At 41.0% G+C, this 19255-nt stretch overlaps 1 protein-coding gene across 2 annotated transcripts in view; it reads right to left on the reverse strand.

Annotated features, from left to right (window-relative positions):
• Positions 1–10928: 10928 nt before the first annotated feature.
• zeb2b (zinc finger E-box binding homeobox 2b) overlaps positions 10929–19255 on the reverse strand; it is an 86731-nt gene continuing 78404 nt past the window's right edge. The window contains exons 8-10 of one of the 2 annotated variants that reach the window (XM_026362622.1): positions 16975–18986; positions 14936–15038; positions 10929–13025 (exon numbers count right to left, since the gene is read on the reverse strand). In XM_026362622.1, coding sequence (XP_026218407.1) covers positions 12454–13025; positions 14936–15038; positions 16975–18986 — 2687 coding nt within the window. In that variant the 3' untranslated portion in view covers positions 10929–12453. Of the gene's footprint in view, positions 13026–14857; positions 15039–16974; positions 18987–19255 lie in introns of both variants that reach the window. The other variant, XM_026362621.1, reaches the window with a different exon arrangement.

The raw sequence follows: 19255 nt of genomic DNA on the forward strand, positions 1-19255 counted from the left end.
AGGCTGCTCCAAATGAAGTGAAGTCATCCTCCATCTCATTGTCATGCCTCGTGTGACACGTTGGCCACACGTCCTGGCTTGAGCGAGGTCCGAGTGGCGTGCACACTTCCTCAGCACACATGGCGACAGGCTGTGCCACCTCTCACCCCTCGCCGGCGCCCTCCGTGGATCCATTTAGAGGCCTTTTTCCTGGAAGGTTCCATCTCACTTCGCTCAGGGGACAAATGTGAAGCGTTACAGTCAGACTGGCTTTGTTGCAAACACTACGCTCTCACTGCTAGCACGCCGGCTGGGCCCTGCTGATAGCTAGTGCCACTGCCAAGGTGGGCCCAAACACACTCACACACACATACTAGCACACACCTACTCAGAGTGCAACAAAATCCTCCACACGAGGACTGAATGGAGATGTGCAGGCGGAAGCCAAGTACACGCCGACCCTAACAAGAACGTCGCTTTTAAAATCTGACGATGATGTCATAGCCAAATGTTGTATTTAAATACAAACCGGAAACTCGTGTTTTGATTATATAGAAGCATGTGGGTAGCAAATTTTTTTTCATGTAGGTTTTTAAGTAATTTTTCTAATAATAAGTCTGAATGATCAGTTCAGGTCTATGTTTTACAGTAATGGCTAACAAGTTGGTGCAGAGGACTCCTACACCTTCAAATGATGACTCCAATATATCAGAAAAAATAACATTTACCTAGAAGACTGTAGGTAAACAGCCACTACTAGTTTTATTCCTGTGTATTTCTATGCTTTGTGACTTCTGTTTTGTAGAAGATGTTCAACTTGTTTACCAATTACCTTTGAGACTTTCTACCAGTGAGGACTTCACTCTGCATTCTTACATTTCCATTTCTTGTACTTGTTACTTTAGCAGATAGTGTTTCTCATTCCTCGAGCCAATCTTCACTTTTTACTCAAAAAAGGACGGAGAGGAAGATGTTTTGAGCTCAAAAGGCTTTAGAAGGTGATTTGGAGCTTGGGCGTTGGAGATCGGTGGTAATCAGAAGTGCGTTTTGTTAGGAAAAAAAACAAGAACAGAAAACACCCACACAAGTTCACATGGCTCTCCCCTTCCCCCTGCCTTCCTGTGCAAATTTGGACATGACTACAAGTGAGAAAAGCCGAGGGGGGTCTGGCTTCACGGCGGAGATAGAAGATACCATGAGTGTGTGTTCTTGTGTGTGCATAGTTTTGCATGCAAGTGTGTGTGTGAGAGGGAAAAAGACCCTAGCACACGCATACACATGCACTTCAGCCACAGAGAACATACAGTCCCACTGACATGGAATTCCAAGTAGATTTAATATGCACAGTTGCACAAATGGCATGACTCGGAAAGCCTCCAAACCTCTCTTTCTGAGGTGAAAAACCTCCTGTAAGTACTTTAACAATGGCATTTTGCTGGTTTAACATACCAGTTATGATTGAATAATACGTTCTCGTGAGTCTTTGATCTCAAAAAAGCAAGGCAAACCTAAATTTTGTACAGATTAAGGGTCGTTCAAAGCCGCAAAATGACGGCAGTTTCTTTTTTCATCCCCCTCTTTCCCTGCACCTTTTAAGTCGCCTGAGTGGAGAATCATTACACTTCAAAAGTACTGGCCCTCGCTGTAAAAGCCAATCATTAAATAAAAACTCAGGGAAGAAATACACCTAATTACGGGCAGACAAATGCACATAATTCTCCCGTTTCTTTCCCTCCTTCCCGTAGAGCTCAGAAATGCTTAAAAAATGCATGTCGTCAACTGTTCGGGGGATTAAAACGTACAACAGCTCAAGCACTTTTCACTTTACGTGTCGAGGTTTCACCGGCTTGAAGAGGAGAGAAAAAAATTGCAAGAACTAATTCCACGGAGGACAGGAGTTGTAGTCAGGCACGTGGAGGCATTTGGAAAAGTAGCACAACCCGAGTTTTTGCAACGTAGACGGTGAAGCTCGCCACAGTGCGGCATGGCCGACTCATCTCCTCATGAATGTATGAAGTAGCATGTCAAATGCTGTCACAGAGAATTACAACAATAGAGTCAACAGACATGAGGTGGTCCCCAGAAATGGGCAGATACTTCCATTAGCAACCTTCTTCCCCAAAAAGTTTACTTATGTCTACTTCTTTGTAAGCATCAAATACCCAAACGGTGAAATTAAAAGCTAACAATTAGCTTAGCATTAATTCAAATTTTCTCTGTTGTGACAGTTTATTTTATTGAAAAGCAGTTAATCGCAGTAAATGTAAACTTATTTGTCTCCTCTCTGTCCACTGGGACACACAAAAACCCAGGAGCTGCAGTATTGTAAGAGTACTCTTTACTCACCTGTGTGACTTTTTAATTAAATGTTGGCTAAACATGTCCTCAATTCTTGAAAAAACACAATTTGCATATCACAATATTGATTTCATCCTTCATGCACCATTAACCTTTGAACTCCTAAAAGTTCACTTAACCCATTACTCCTCCACCACATGTTCATTTTCTTAAGATATTAGGCAATTTAATTACAGTTAAGAGCATTAAGGAGCAATTTTAAGTATAATTTGCAGTTCATGAACTGTTTTTGAAAATTACTCTTAATATAATTAACTTCTGTCATTAGGCCTAATCCCTGCAGGCTACAGAGGGAATGCTTCCTTTAAGAAATTACATACGTGTAACGCTGCATTCATTCCTTTTCAACAGGAAGGTTGGACTGCAAAGGTTCGCCTCCTCAATGGAGTAATTATCTATTTCTAGTGAGAGAGTGCAAAACAGTGCTAAGTCCATTAACGGCTGGGAGTCTCTCTAGCATGAATAATCATAAACCAACCAAAAAAAGTAATTGGCCTGTTGAGAAGACAAAAATACACAGGGAGAAAGGACACATTTGAAGTCCATTTGTTTGAGAATTTAGGGGAAAGAAAATGCCAAAAAAGGAGGGCAAAGGGCAAGAAATCATGGATTTTTTATGACCACATTAACCCTGCATTGAATTGCACTGTCTGTTCATCCTCTGGTGAAGTATACCGCTTAATTAGAGCAGATATTTCCTTGTCGAAAATAGTGGGGGCCTACATCTAATTAAATCAAGAGGACAGTGGCGTATTAGTGATGGGAACGCCCAGGCAGCCATCCACCATCCGCCATGATGCCTTCATAAAAAATGCATGCAGCCCCACTAGAAGAAAGAAAGAAAGAAAGAAAGAAAGAAAGAAAGAAAGAAAGCTCTAATTTTCTTAAAAAAAAAAAAAAAAAGAGGAGAGAAAGAGGTTGAAAATTCATTCAAGGTCTGAGGGTTTCAGTGGGTGAACCTCGTACCTTGACCGGTAAGTGATGGTTTGCTTAACGTCTCCACTGATGAGGTTAAGGATGTGTCACTTTGTCTTTGGTCGAGCTTTAATCAGGCTCCAGCTGACCCTCTGGCACGAGCCGAGGCTTCGCCAGCACGTAACTGACCGGTGATTTAGAATGATATGATTACACCTACACCGGCATGCTGCACAGCGGTGTGAATTAGCCCCCCCTCCCCTCTAGAAAATGTGTAATGAGCGATGTTCCCTGCGCCCAGCTGGGGCCCTGTGGATTCAGCCATGAGCTGGCATCCTAATCAGCCGTCAGCCAAAAAAGCTGCTGTTGCCGGCGCATTAGAATCTGTGTTTGTGCATATCAAAAGATTTCCACAAACGCATTGGCAAAACACATAATCACTTACCCCTCAGAGGGAGAGAAGGGGGAAGCTGGCTGAACGACGGACAAACTGACAGAGATCATTTCCTTTGAGTGTTGAAGGAAATCACTGCTGTCACGTGACAAGCCTGCAAGTAGCATTGGTAGTATACAGTAATTGAAGGATGCAGTGGTGATTCAGTGGAGGGCTGAGAAGGAGGAAAGTCAGAGTCGACACAAAAACGGCACTGAAATGATCAAAATGATACTGAAAGCATGACGTTTTGGCAGTGAAAATGGCAACAAATAATCAGTCATCTGATGAAAGCTATATTATAAGTTTCACTTCACCTGAAGCAAAGTATAAAAGGCTTCATTACCGCAAAGGTGTTGTTTGTATCAGGCCAAATTTCAGACTTCTGTCCTCTGACCAGTTCTCTTTTATGTGTCCACGAATGCATTTACCTTGTGTGTCAGCTAAAGTTCGATCTGGCTGGGACTTGATGTCTCCACATTGCTCCTCTAGTTCCTTCTGAGATCCTCTGACAAATGATGTCTCATCAGTGTTGATGCACTCAAACATCTGGATAAAGAAAGATGACAACGACAAGGAAGAACTGACACAAAAAGAGATTCTCATAAAATGAGAGGTGAAGTAAATTCAGTTTGGTTCAGTTCAAACATTTACTTTTGTACAGGTTAAGGGTCAAATGTTACTCTTACCAAACCTTTCTGGCCTTCAACAGGTGAAACACCTTAAAACACATAAGTTGTAGCCACTGATGTGAATGTGACCAGTGTTCACTGTGAGCTGCACCATGACCACCAATACAGTCTGTGTACACTCTGTTCTGAATGCTAACCGTGTAAAAACTGGTTTTGTGTTCTTTGTACTCACCGTGTTAGCGTTTCCCACTAGATTCAAGAACAAGGCTGTGAGCATGTGTCAGGCCGGACTGGAAAAAACTTTATTTAGACGATCAATTGCTGAGAAGTGTCAGCCAGCAGGGGGCTCATCAACAGGAACAGGAACATCAAATGCATTCTTGACAACATCTTTGTTTTGCTTTGCTTTGTTTGTATCACTATGTGACTTTGACCCGAGTCATTTTAAAAAGAATGAATGAATAAAGTTTTATTTGAGTTGATTTTCACAGCAGCAGAGCAGCACTTCTTCTTTTTATGTCCCTTTCACAGATCTCTGCAGATGCCTGGTTTACCACTGCCATACCATGACTCTGCTGTGCCAAACCTGGTGTTTCGGTGGGAGCAAGGGCACAAAACCATAAATGCAAATTAATAAAATTCCACACGGGGGTCTTTGCAGAGCTGTCCAACATCACCACAGTGCACCGAACCCCCTCCGATGGTGGGAGCATTGTTGTCTTTGTGACGCTCTGCAGCTGCTGTATTCACTGAAAGACGCAGCGATGGCACTCTGTCCCCTCAGACTCACACTGTCCCCTCAGACTCACACTGTCACCTCTAGTTCACATGCCGAGTCTACACAAACTACAGTACATCTTTAACACATCAAAACATTAAGACTCTGCATTTAAAACAAATTAAGATGAAGATTTTTTTCTCATTCTCACCAGATATGGCACATTACATATTTTCATTACTAAATAACTATTTAAGAAAGGAATTGTGTTATAATAATCAGACTTTTATAATTAGCTTTAGTGTAATGACCTTTAATGTCATTTTTCACCTTCTGTGTCAAAGCTCCTTTGCTTTTATCTCTTCTACCTTTTACTAACTTCTTTTTTTTCCTCATGCTCTGCAAAGCATGTCGGGTCTGTCTTGGAAACTGGCATAAAATTAGAGAGTTTCTTTCAGGGGCTGGGTTGCTCATTTTAGAGAAAACATAATAATGCTGTGCAAAGCAATAAGTGTCAGGCACAAAAAGTAACGTCCCCAAATTAGGCAAGGGTGAGTTGTTTTTTATCGTCATCTTCTTCTTCCTCTTCCTTTTTTTCCCTCCTCTGTAGCACCACTGGCACCGATCTGCACCACCTGCTCTGGGGCTCTTTTCGCTCTGGCCAGAATGAACAGCTGGCTGCTCTTCTGACGCTCTGATTGGCTAATCCCTGCTGGTCACTTGCGCTTTTCCTCCCTGCATGTCATTGAACTTTCTCTCGCTGAGTGCCAGGTCCGAGGAGCGCTCTCTCTCCCACTCTCGTCTTTGCCCAGGCCTGTCCTTCATGTGCCCTGCGAATGGTCCGGGTGGCATATGGGGATATGTAAATAATTTAATGAGGTCAAAAGTGTGAGAGTCTCCTCTACATTTTCCTCGTCCAAACCCTGCTTGCATGGTGTCAATAGATAAATGAAGAATGTTCTGACTAAAAATATTCAGGCCCAGTGTTGACCTTTAGGGTCAACATTAGGTAAAACAGAACTGAATTCAAGATGCGGTTCGCCTAGCTTAGCATAACGACCTAAAATTGGCTCCACAAATACACCTCACAACATATCCACAGGTGATTTATTTGCATGCAGCAGCATGTTACCTATAAATAAAGAGAATCGTATTTTGTGTGTTGTGATATCTGATCCTTGCTAAGTCTGGGGCTGACTGACTGCTTCTACAAACTGTGTTAAATCTAATCACTGCACAGAGCTGCTGGGCAGAGAAATATTTATCAAATTATTTGATATTTAAATTAGGAGGAACAAATAAATAAATAAATTTACAGTAGTGAAACATCTGGCTAGAATGTGTCTCAAAATGCCACCTCAGTTAGTGAGCGCCTAATCAGTTCCTAATGGTTCCCAGTGAAACTAAGAAAAAGTTGTTTACAGCAAAGTGCGATGTGTGTATGAGGTTTACAAACACATTGGTATTTAAAATCTGGGGTTATTTACAGCTTCGTTTAATGCTAGCAGTCTTCTTCTTCACTGCCTTTTAGGTTGCATGCCTACACCTGCACAGTTGCATGTGCATGCAACAGAACAGGAGCCCATATGTGAGAGCACCTCTTCACGGTGCTTGTAGTGATTACAAATTCCATGTTCTACCCTGAATATGTTGTGGATCTCATTAAACAAGCAGCTGTGAGTTGGGCAGCTGATGTTTGACCTAAACATTCAGAAATTCAATACAGGCGCATGCAGGACAGAAATATTGGAGTTCTGGCCTAAATTTCAAACCCTGGTTTGGTCAATCATAGAAATATTGTGATGTGCAGAGAACACATAAATGCTTAATGAAACTGGCCAATACCACTGGGCAGCAAAACTTAGCAACCATGAAAATAAACGGAAAATAGGGAATAAAACGATGGAAAAGTGATTGTCCACTTAATGAGTTTTCCCCAACTTTCAGTTGCATGTAATGGTCCTCCTCAGCAGGTCGTGTTACCTCTAGAACTCGGGTGCTGTCACGTGACCTGAACATGGCGCCTAGGTCACATGGTAACAGGTGCTCATACGTTTCCATGACGACAGAGCAAACCCCATCTGTTGAGGAAAACCATAACAAGCATTCTGTGTGCTGGAAAGGTCATATTCTTGTCAAATGAAAAACACATTGGCACTGGAGTCCAGTGACGACATGGAGTCTGGACAGGTCCTGGATCAGCACACTGGCTGGAAATGTTGAAATATTTTTTGGGTTTTCTTTTCCATTTTTTGCTCTTGGCTATCATGGATTATGTCAAAAACGAAGCCTCTGAGATGCACCTGCCAACTTATAGTTTGTGAAGCTGGTAACTGCATGTGGGGATCCAAATTATATAAGCTCCAAATGCAGAGAGAACTAACTTTAACTCCCATCAGTCGATGACCTGATTTGTCCAATTTATTGTTTTGTACTTTTTGGATTTAAATTTTGAACTGCTTGGATTTTAGCATGAGTGGAGAGAATAATAGAAAAAGATCCTAACCTGTAAAGCTGGAGGCTTCACTCAGAGTGCACTGGCTGGATTGTGTTAGAATCACTTGTGAGTAGCTTCTTCCCTTCAACATATGCAAAGCTACCACTGAGTCACTGTTATGTATATATATACATATGTATATATATGTATATATGTGTATTTCAGGCACTGATGTGTTCTCCAGTGCAACTCAGACTGACTTCAACATGGAAAAAATACTCTTCAAATACTCCGTTGCAACCAAACCTCAGACCTATTTTCATTCACTGGCCTCCGATGTGTTCTGTCATGCTCTATCGCTCTTATTTTGTGCATTAAAGCGTGCTCTTTTTTTCCCTTACGTCTTCATTTTAGCTGCTGATGTTCCATGCTCTGCTTCCCTTTTTCCATATTGTAACCCTCCAGTTTGGTACAGCACATTTATGCTGTTTTTAGCTGTATATACATAAAGTTGACTTGACAACCACGAGCCATTGCTGTTTAACCACAAAAACTATGTGACGAATGAAGTTTTTTGCCGCGAGTATGATGATAAATGCAGGTAAAGGAAAAAGACTGAAGAAGATGAATAAAACATGACAGAGGTGTGTTTTCAATGCAAATGAGTCGATTTTACTACTAAGAGTATCTGTGGAGGCAGCAGAGTAGCCTGAGGCAAAATGTACACTTAGCTTTGGTCTATACAAGGCCCAGCAGTGAATCATCAGAGCTCAGCTGTCCAAAATACACCACCAATCTGGCCCAGGCATATGGCTGCATGACACTCGTATGAATTACTATTACACGCTCGTGTTGTTGTTTTTCCTCCCTTTTAAATGTTCTATGAGCCGGGCAAGATTCGCAACACTGTTTTACATCAGAGCAGATCAAAATCACGGCACTGATTCCTCAGAACATAGAGCGAACAGGTGTTTTAACTTTTTAACACAGGAAAAAGGTTTTATCTGATCTGTCAGAAAATGAAATATTAATGCTTCATACGAAGATTGTTTCAACGTCTAAATTACATTTTTGTACAAGGATTCACTAACTCCAAACACGAAATCATATTAATCTAGAGATCAGTTGTTTTTCATCTACAGATGTCTTGAACTTTGAAACCTGAATTTAACTCACATTCACACATATTATTCTATGCTTTTCATTTAAACTGCAGATGTTACCAGATATGTGGAGTGAAGCAGTACTTGTCAAAACCTATTTATGTAAAAATTAAATTAAATACACAAAGAATCAATACAGGGGTGTCATCATGCAGCTTGTTTGGAATTAAAAGCTGCACTCCACCAAACCCAGGCTAATAGAGCTAGACAGTATTGATCAGTCAATGTACGTTTATATTGGATCAACATCAGCATCAGCCAATATTCAAAGTGTGACAACTGGAATTCATACAGACAACAGACAAGTGGCGGTGCAGTCACTCTGTCTCATCCTAAGCTGAAACACTTTGGTGTCGTGTAGGTTTCTGTATGGAAATGACGGTTCATCAGCATAAAAACCAGGTTTGTCATCATACTCTCATAGTTTCATCTAGTTCTCTGCTCTTTACATGAGCTAATGTGTCATTTCCCCCTTTCTCTTTTCTTATCTCTTTCCTAATTCAGCAATTCCCCCTATTACTCAAGGGTTGCAGGAATATTTCATCACATCCATCTTGACCTTTGACCTTCCCATTAGTTGCCTGTGAAGCTGGAAACCGGTGAATTCAAGCTTTTATGCAAGTCTAATAGATGTAAAATGTAAAAGCAGGGGAAGGTGGAAATTTCTCTCCTAATGATAGCCATATACTCCAGAGGATTCCCTCTTTGCCTGTCTTGACAGACATGCTCATTTTTCGCATGTGTATTTGTCCAGGCGGTTCACAGCACATTATCAAATTCATCAGCTAATCATTTAAGACCCCCTCTTTTATCTGCGAGATGGTCTTCGAATGATCCGATGGCACGGCGATCGATAGGAAAATTGGAATATGCAAAGCGCGTTCTGATGTTTGGCATCGCTCAACCTTTGCCGCTTTCATCTCGGCCTTTTGATGTTGCTTTTAATCTGCATAACGCAGGGTGAGTGACTGATGAAGCTGAGCGTCTCCTTCAGCGGAGAACTCCGCTGCTGGAGTCCACCTGTCAGGGCTGAGCAAAGTTTTGAGATGAGATTTGAGAAGGAAAAGTGCTGTTAATGGTCAAAGCAATGAACAGAGGCCTGCGTCGTTCAGTGAGGGAGGTGAATATTTCATGGCCTGAAACTAGCAGTTATTATCACTACTGATTCATCTGTTGTATGATTCTGGTAGATGATTATTTATTTATCCATAAAATGTGAGAACTTTGTGAGAAGTGTCACATTAAATTATGTATTTAAAACTCCCCAAATCCTCAGTTTAACTGTTTTGCAGCTAATCTTCACATTTGTATTGTTGATATTTGGCCTGTTTCTTTTATAAATGACTTATACAATAACTTAAATTGTTGTCAGGCCATTACCTGCCAGCTGATTAAACAATTCCTATTAAATTGCAGCATTAATTCCCACACTGATAAACTCAGTAAAATAATCAAAGCAACATGTCGTCATAATTGAGATCAAATTGTGTTCACTTCAAAATAAAGACAACTCCAAAGCAGCCATGACAAAAATATCTGAAAAAGATATTTTTATATCAAGCAATTAAGTTTTAAACTCCCTTAAATACAGCTTTTCTTATTTTCTGGTGCCTTCTGGTGAATATTTAAAGGTTAATTCTAGTGAGATTCTACTATCCTGAAAAGATAGAAATGTAAATTATATTAAAGAATCTATAGTTTTATGAATGAATTTATTTTAAAGATAAGCTCACTCATTTCTAAGTAAACTGGTTTACACTCATTTAAGAGTTTATATCTATAAACTACTTAAACACAATGATCATATGTTGGGAACTATTTTCAGTGGTGGAGTAATACTCGTTTGTTGATGCTTTTTCAAAATCAATTCACTGGTGGTGTGCTGTTTTGGTCTTTTAATGAATTTCGTTCATCGTAAAACAAATCTAGAAATATCAACAGTTGTGTCCTTTAAATACGTGTGTGTGTGTGTGTGTGGGTGTGTGTCCGTGTGATGAAGATGTTGAATTCACCTAAATCACCTAAATAAGACATAATAAGCAACCGAGATGGGGTCAGTTCTCTTTGATCCATTTGAAAATGTGAATTTGAACTGTATGTAATTAACATAATAATGTGAAGCAGAGACCTCATCCTCTGTGGTTTCTGCAGAAACTGGATATGAGAAGAGAAAAATGTCCAGTTTCTCTTATTTTGGAGAAAATTGAAAGTGACTGGAGCCTGATGCTGCCAAGCAAACCTCACAGTTTGTTCTCTGTGAATAAACATGAAGCGCTGAGAGTTTGGTACTCTGTAATTTGGCTACTTTTATTCGAGCAGGGTCATTTTCAAGAGAAATTACAAATTAAGAATTCAATAATACTTTTACAAAGACATTTCAGGAAAGATTCTTCTTCAGTCATGATATCATACATAGTATTTAACAGTCCCTCTTCATTTTTTTTAGCTTAAAAAAAGAAACAAAGATGAAGAAAGTGGAATTTTTCAGTCGAAAATACAGTGTTTTCACAATTGTATAAAAGTTCCCAAATTTGGAATTTTCCAGTAACTGGAAAATAAAGGAAATAAAATAAAATAAGATTAAACTTCGCATTTCACAATGTTTCAAAACACAATAAATGTTCTCTTTACGTAAAATTTGCCCCTATGATTGACACCATGTTCCTTTTTACTAAAATATATCTATATATTGAAGAACTATAGTACTGTACACAACAGTATGAAATAAATAAAATTAGGAAATATAAAATGGGCCACATAAATAATGTTTTTTCCAACCTACAAATAAAATGAATGCAATTGGTTGTTTTCAAAAAAAATGGTTTGGTGTAATACTGACAAAGTAAAAAGAGAAGAAACTGAGAAAACATTGCACAACATAATGTAAACTAAGGAACTGCTGCCTATAAGTCTTAATACTGACACGGGTGCTTCAAAGAACAACGGTGAACCATTTTATAATACTGAAGCTGGTGAAAAAAGTAACCTTCCTTTTACACAATACGAGGGTGGCACTTGCAGAAAACACACAGGTTAAAAGGTTTGCATATAAGGCTTCTTTTTTCTTATCAAAAACACCTTACAAAGGCTTTGTCCTTCATTTTTTTTCCCCCATACCATTTGTCCATAAACTGTATTTTCCCTTAAAACGGAGGTCTCTTTAAAACCTCTGAGCTCCTTCATACGATCTTCTGTTTAAATTCCTTCATTTGAAGTTGATTCAAGAGGCCTAAAACAGTGTGGCTGGAGATGTTTGTGTCCGGGCAACATGGCAAAACTAAAGACTGTAGGTAGGTAGGTGATAACAAAGGTAATATCGAAGGACTGTAGTGCAGACACAACTGCTCTTTTTCCAACACTGTATAAATATATACATAGGCAATACTTTTTATTATTTTTGTTCATGACTATAGAAGCGGAGTGCAATTTGTACAAGTCACTAGTTGTGCTATAAATACTATGGAACACAGGGGGTTTATTTGAGGAGGTTAGCACCACACATATTTTTAGGCCTTAGTACTGTACATTTTTTGAAATGTATTCATTTATTAATTGTTCGGTTTGCATAATGCAGCTTATTTCACAAACCCATGCCTCCCTTCCCTCAACGCCTCCTCCAGATTGATTTTTGAGTCCATGTCTTGTTCGGCAGACATCGCCCCCCTTACCCCCCCGAGGAGTCTGTCGAAGTAAGCTTCCCGGAAGCTTCAGGCACGTGCACGTATAGCTTAAAACACGGCGTTTTAAACCGAGTAGGTAAGAATACTGAACTGAAAGAGAGAAACTTAAAACGTTTAAGATGGGAAGCTTGTCACCGATTACATGCCATCCTCCATCGTGTCCTCGTGATCCGATTTGGTTTCCGTTTTGCCGTCCAGCGAGCTATCGTCCATCGAGTGCTCTCCATTCTCCTCGTCGTCCCTCAACGTGTCCGGGTCTGTGTCCATGCTCTTGCTTTCCTCCTCCTCCTCCTCAAACTCATCCTCCCTCCGTCCGATCTTCGCATACGTTCCGTCCACTTCCTTCCGTCCCTCTCTGATCCCTCCGTTCACGGCATCATGCCTCAGGATGGCCTCGCGCTCCGCCAGCTCTGGGTAGCCCTGAGGAGTCATGCCCTGCAAGTACGCCCGGCTCATCAGCAGCTCTGTGGGCTCCAGGTGGCCCTTCTCGCGGGCTTCCCTCTCAGCCGCCTCCCGCTCCTCTGCCTCCCGCTTGCAGTAGGAGTAGCGGTGGTTCATATGCTGCGAGTAGGAGCCAGAGTGGGAGAACCTCTTCCCACACTTGTCGCACTGGTAAGGCTTCTCCCCCGAGTGCAGTCTAGAGTGCTCGATGAGATGGTGTTTGTGTTTGAAGGCTTTCTTGCAGATCTGGCACTGGTGCGGCCTCTTGCCTGTGGAGACACAAAACACAGAGCGGGGATGTGAGTCGCCTGCCCCACTTGTCCTGCTGCTACAACAAATCACACAAGTCAGAAGAAAGCAAAACGTTGAGGAAAAACTCTAATGAATTTGATGGCATGGAGTAAAATGACATCACGAGTATTAAGTCCAACTTTGACTTACGACTTAGGGCTATTTGTTTATTCAAATTGTGAGCACGATATGAAAGTGCGCTTGCATTCATGGGCCTACATTATGGAAATTCCCTCCCGTGGTTAAAGCATGGAGAAACTCAACCACAACTCCTTATTTTAGGTCTGCGTGCCACACTGATGAATGCAACATAAATAAACTACTGCAAAGCAAACAAACAGAGAAGGCGCGACAAAGGAGTAAACAAATCTGAAATGGGTTAGAGGGAACGGGGAGGCTCCGAGGGGTTACCCTGCTTATCTCTGAACACAATTCAAGTTCATGGTGACGCCTGGCTTTCCATTATGTTTTGGGCTGGGGCTGCTCCGTCTACCAAATGTGACGGGACGCTTCGGATGCCAAGGCAGAAATGAGAAACCCAAGCTGGCCACAAGGACAGGGTGAGATAGTTTTATGACACGGGGCCATAAACTGTCTGACTAAATAAATGTCCTCCGGCTTGTAATGTGGCCACGCGGCTGCTGTTATACTTACAGTTTATTCCAAAACACTTACTGCTCCACAACCTTAACTCCTTCACTAGAGAGTTGTTCTAAGACCTAAAGTTACCTGCACTTTTTAAAAGCTTCCACTACTAACAAGTCTCCAAACATCTAAATTTGGCTTCTTTTTCTCATTCACTGCTGCTCACCACGTGTGGAAATATGGCCGCCTGCCTCACACAAATCACATGACTCCCCTCTGACACTTGTGTCCACCAGCCAACAGGCTTTTATGCTGCACTTCTGTGAAACATCTGGCAAGTTCAACTGCACTTCACCGCAATTCTAAGCCGCGCAATATTGGTAGAAACAACACACAGCGACACAAACATGAAAGCATCACATCCTGAGCGAGATGCAGAACCGCTCTGGAGATAACACACCCTTTTTTTTTTTTTTTAAAGAGTTCACCACACTGTTCAGACAGTGCGCCCTCCCTCCCTTTTATGTCCGACCAGATAACATGAAGGCTGCATAAAGCGCTGAGCGCTCTGCTACAGATAGCGAATAAAATAAATGATGCAACCTAGTGAAAGAGGATCTCTGTATAATAACTATAATGAAAGACTTGTTATCAGTGCTCTGAAGCTTCTGAGCGCTACTCTGCTGATGTGATCTATCGTCAATAATGGGGCCGATAACGGCATTAGGGGCCTTTAGCTGGCTTTATATATCTAGGTGAATTGATACTGTCTTTTAAGATAACAAAATGGTTAATAAAGCATGATATGATTGAAAAATAAGGAGTATATTCACTTTTAAAGACAGTTGTCTCCCTCTGTTTGCCTACCTGCATTAATTACGGATTACACTTTTCCAAAAGAGCTGCTACAAGTTTTTAAACTATTAAATCTCTTAATATTGTAGAAAAGAACACACAACGCTTTAAACATATCAAAAGACAAAACACAAAGTCAACCTTTAAATCTGAACACTACTCATTCGCTGGCATCTCAACCCTGTCAATGAAGAAGCAAGTTAGGTGTTGGTGCACATATACAACTTAAGGGTTGAACAGAGAAAGAAAGAGAAAAAGGGGTAACATAATATATATATATATATATTCATACTGATAGGATTTGGCAACACAAACATTTAAAACATAAAAAAGCATGGGGTTTAAAATAAGGGTCTAGAACAGTATATACCTGTGTGTTCATATTTGTGTCTTAGAAGGGAACTGCTCTTCTGGAATGTTTTGTCGCACAAGTCACACGCGTACATACCACTTTCGGTCTTCTTAATCTTCTTCCGCGACAGACAGGAGTCGGGGTCTGTCATGTCGTCCAGCCCTGACATGTAATCTGGTGTACCATCGAGCAGGTCCCCCTTAAAATACAGAAGAAACAAATAAGAAAAGAAGAGAACAATGTTAATGAATTTGGTGCAAAATAGAGGGTTAATATTTAAAGTAGTGTGTACTATATATGTGTAAGTATATTTATGTAAATGTGAAGAGCTGCTGCTAGCAGAAGTAACGGTAGCTGGGTTATCACAGATGAGAAACAGATTTGACTTCATATTTTCATAAGCTTATTTAAAATATTTTTCACATTTAGCTTTAAAAAATTAATACATTTTATTTTATAAGATTTAAAAATGCAAAGTCAATTTCACTTTTTTTTTAATCAAGAAAATTACTGCTAATATGACGTCCGTGTTCACATGCTAAAGCTATAAATGTAGCATCCGCTAACATAAATGAACGCGTAATACAATGAACTGAATGACTACAACTCTTTAAAAATAGAATTTCTTTTTTGCGATTATATCATATATGAATGCATATATACTGTATATTGTTTTTATTTAAATAAAAACTACTCAGTGTGAAAAGAAACAACGTTATGTCCCAAACAAACACACTGTTCAACATGTTCTCATGGAGTTTTGATTACCAGCACATATCAGCATTGATTTCTTCTAAAACTTTAAGCTCTGGAGTAATATCACCCATCTATAACTGACATGCTCGCCATTATAGAGCTCAGCCATAATGGTGTATTCAGTGTGGTCTAATTTTGTACAGGAGCGTTAATTCTGCACATTCCTTTAAAATTCTCTTTTATGATGAAGATTAGTCTTAAACATGAATTGATGGAGAACAATATTACAACATTAGAGGAGGCACAGTGAGCCATTCTTGAAATTGCGAACTCATATAATGATTAAAATCAGAAGGTGCATCTTAATGGCCAATATTCAGCCACCAAAGCTTTCTTTAATGAATATGTGTGTGATAATGTGAGGACAGCTTTGCACTGTGTTTTAAGAAGGGACCACTATCACTCTGCAATCAATTTGAACTAAACGCCTGTAGCTGTATTTTTAAAATCTAATTTAATAACTTAGAATAGGAAACATTATTAATACTTTTTTTTCATCAAAATGGTTCCCTCTATGTTAAACAGCCTTCAGCACTCACTGGTAATGAACATGGAGACTGTGCATTATTAATCCACATGTAGAAGCTCATTTTGGATTTGGCTGTCTTTAAAATGCTGCAAAGTTGCAATGGGAAATTTCAGAGAAGTGCACAGCTCCGGGGCTCACCTTTGTCATTTTTACAAAGGCCTTTCACCCATCTTTAATAACAAAATATCTGAGTTCAGGCCAACACTGGAAGAGGACAGGAGCGTTAATATATTCCACACATAACAGCGGGCGAAATTTACAGTGGAGAGTGGTAACAATTAGATCTGTTTTGAAAGGAGATTTCAGTGCCAATATCGTCCTTGTTCTTTATTTGAACCTGATGCTGTGTGATTGTTTGTGCCAGTGCTTTTTTGTGCTTAAATTGGACCGACAATTGACAAATAAATCTCTGTAAGAAGGGCATGAGATAATAAATAAAATAAGTTGAACAACTGATTAAATCCTTGCACCAGCAAATATTTGGCATTCTTTCTTGCGAAATGACGCACATTTATCAGAACGTTTGATTCTTTTTGATGCTATTGAGTACAACCAGCTCACTTCTCCATCATTTATTGATATCAGTGTAGATATAATTACTAATCATTATAACACTGTAAAATGTCCTACATCCGTCCTGACACCACTAATGACGCCTCCCTTTTAATGCCTTCAGGCCGTGTCACAGCTGTTTATCGGCATTGTCTTTGCTAGTTCAGTCTACCTCAGGTGAGCATGTCTCTCTCCTGACTCTGATGTCGTTTTTAATTAGTACAGAAATGAGTTCAGATCATTTTAGGGAATCTGAATGAGCCTGGGGCTTTCACAAAACCGCAGGTGGCTTATTTACCTGGAAACCTGGTTTCCGCTGGTACTTTCTTCTCTGCTGCATTTCGGCAAAGGTAGCTGCCCCTGCTGCGTAAGTGTAGGCCATGTGCGGTAGGAAGCCCATTTGATCCATGCCCGGATAGGGCCTAAGACCTGGTATGCTGGCCTGCATCGGGGGCATGAATGTGGCAGGTGGAAAAGCGCTTTGAGGTGGAAGTGATGTGTATAGGGGTTTGGCAGCAAATGGGTTAATGCCAAAGATGGGGCTAGTGCTTTTTTCAAGGTTTCCATTGTTGGTAGAGCCTGAGAAATCTTTCTTGAGATATGCCAAGTTCAAAGGCTCTTCGAAGTGCTCTCGTGGAGAGGGGATGCTGTTATGGTCAATGGTAATGCTGTTGACTTTAGGTCTACTTTTGACAGTCAGTGCATGCTTGGGTTCCTTCATGAGTCTCGGCAGAGAAAGGTCCAGCGGCTCAGCCTGCAGGTCTTCCGAAGTCAAGCTGTTTGGAGTGTAGGAGCTGCTGTGAGAGTTTTTGGAAGATGTGGAGGACAAATTTAGTGGGGAAGGAGTGTTGCTGCGAGAGTGGTCCAACTTTTCACCTGTGGGTTTGGCATTGCCGCCGAACTGGTGGTTTTTCAAATGTCGAAGAGAGTTGTCACAGTTGTTAACATTGTTATGGAGCTCTGCTATGGAGGGGGATGTGATACGGTCAGTAGGTTTCATTAGAGAGACAGGTGACCTAGCTGCCATAGAGTCTTTTGGTGGCATGTGGTGATTATTTGTTCCGACAACCATATCCGTGTTGTTCCTGTGCTCTAGTGGTGGGGTTCTGGTAGTGCCATACTGGTACATCTTTCGCTGCTCAAACCACTCCTTGACAAATTCCTGAGGAAGGCCGACTGCTATGGAAATCTTGAGTAGCTCCTCTGAGTTGGGCTCCATGTTCATGGCGAAATACGCCTTCAGCACAGACATGTGGTCCCTGTAAGGGTTAAGAGGCCCAGTAAGTGCTTTCTCAGACAACATGGAGGAGGACAAGTGGGTGTTCTTCTCCATGAATATCGCTGGTTTATTGGGCATCAAATTCTCACTGGGCTGCAGCACGGCTTTGATCTCCTCATTCATTTTACACAGGTAGCGTTCATGCTGATGCAAAGGTATTGGCCCGGGGAAGGTTTCTTTGCAATATTGGCAAGCATAAGGTGTAAACATGTTTTCCTGCACCTTCTCATCCACACCTCCTTCAAGCATGTGGTTGGATTTCTCTCGTTTGATATTGCTAATCTGTCTCTTTGAGTCTGTTGTCAAGCTCTGGAGGCAGGCTTTGGCTTCGTTTACTTTTTCTAATGTGTAGTCAATGATGCTTTTGGTGGCGCCATTGTGATTGACAAGTGGAAGACCAATCTGAGTCCCCCCTGGCGATGTCAGCGCCTGTTTCTGCTCTTCAACTTGGGACCCCAGCTCCTTCATGTAGGTCTTAAGCTTCGAGAGTTCCTCTGGTTTACAGTCCATTTTCTGCCTGCACACAGTGTTGTCCACAATCTGAAGAACCTTCTGTACCTCGCTCAGGTTGTTCGCCAGTGGCCCTGGGTAGCCTAGAAGCTGTGACTCAAGCCCAGCCATCCCAAGGTGCTGCAAGGGGCTCTGGGCCATCGAGTTGTGGTGGACCCCCAGTGGACTGTTCCCTCCCATGCCTCCGTTCAAGAACGGTCCAGGTCCACCAAATCCATGGGATGCCATCATCAGCTTATAGTCGTTGAAGTCCAGTGGCTCCGTCTTGATGTTCAGGTGGTTGTTGTGTTCAGGTAGGCCCAGTGGTTTGCCGTTCTCAAGCTTCTGCCGCAGCTGGGTGATGGCAGTGTTGGTGGGTGAGGAGGAGGCTGAGGTGGGGGAGGAACCATTTTTCATGTTGCTGCGCATCCTGCCATTGACGGCGATCAGGCCGATGCACTTCTTGCTGCTTATGTGGGAGCTGTATGAGCCAGAGTGAGAGAAACGCTTCTTGCAGTTGGGGCACTCATATGGTTTTTCACCTGAGAAAATAATAAAAATAAAAAATAAAAATGTATATATAATATACAAATATATATATTTATATATATATATATATATATGTAGCATAAAATTGTAGGAAATGACTGTATTTGTCTGTTTTTGTATAGCACATTTTGTATTGAAAATGAAAATATAAGGATTGTTTGTATAATGTACTTCTACAGTATTTATAGTTTTATGGAAAGTTGTATTCCTTCATACATGTAAACTTTATGCCAAAACATCTTTTTGTGTAGCAATACCTCAT

This window comes from Anabas testudineus, chromosome 2, assembly GCF_900324465.2.
Source record: "Anabas testudineus chromosome 2, fAnaTes1.2, whole genome shotgun sequence".
In the NCBI taxonomy this organism is placed as follows: Eukaryota; Metazoa; Chordata; class Actinopteri; order Anabantiformes; family Anabantidae; genus Anabas; species Anabas testudineus.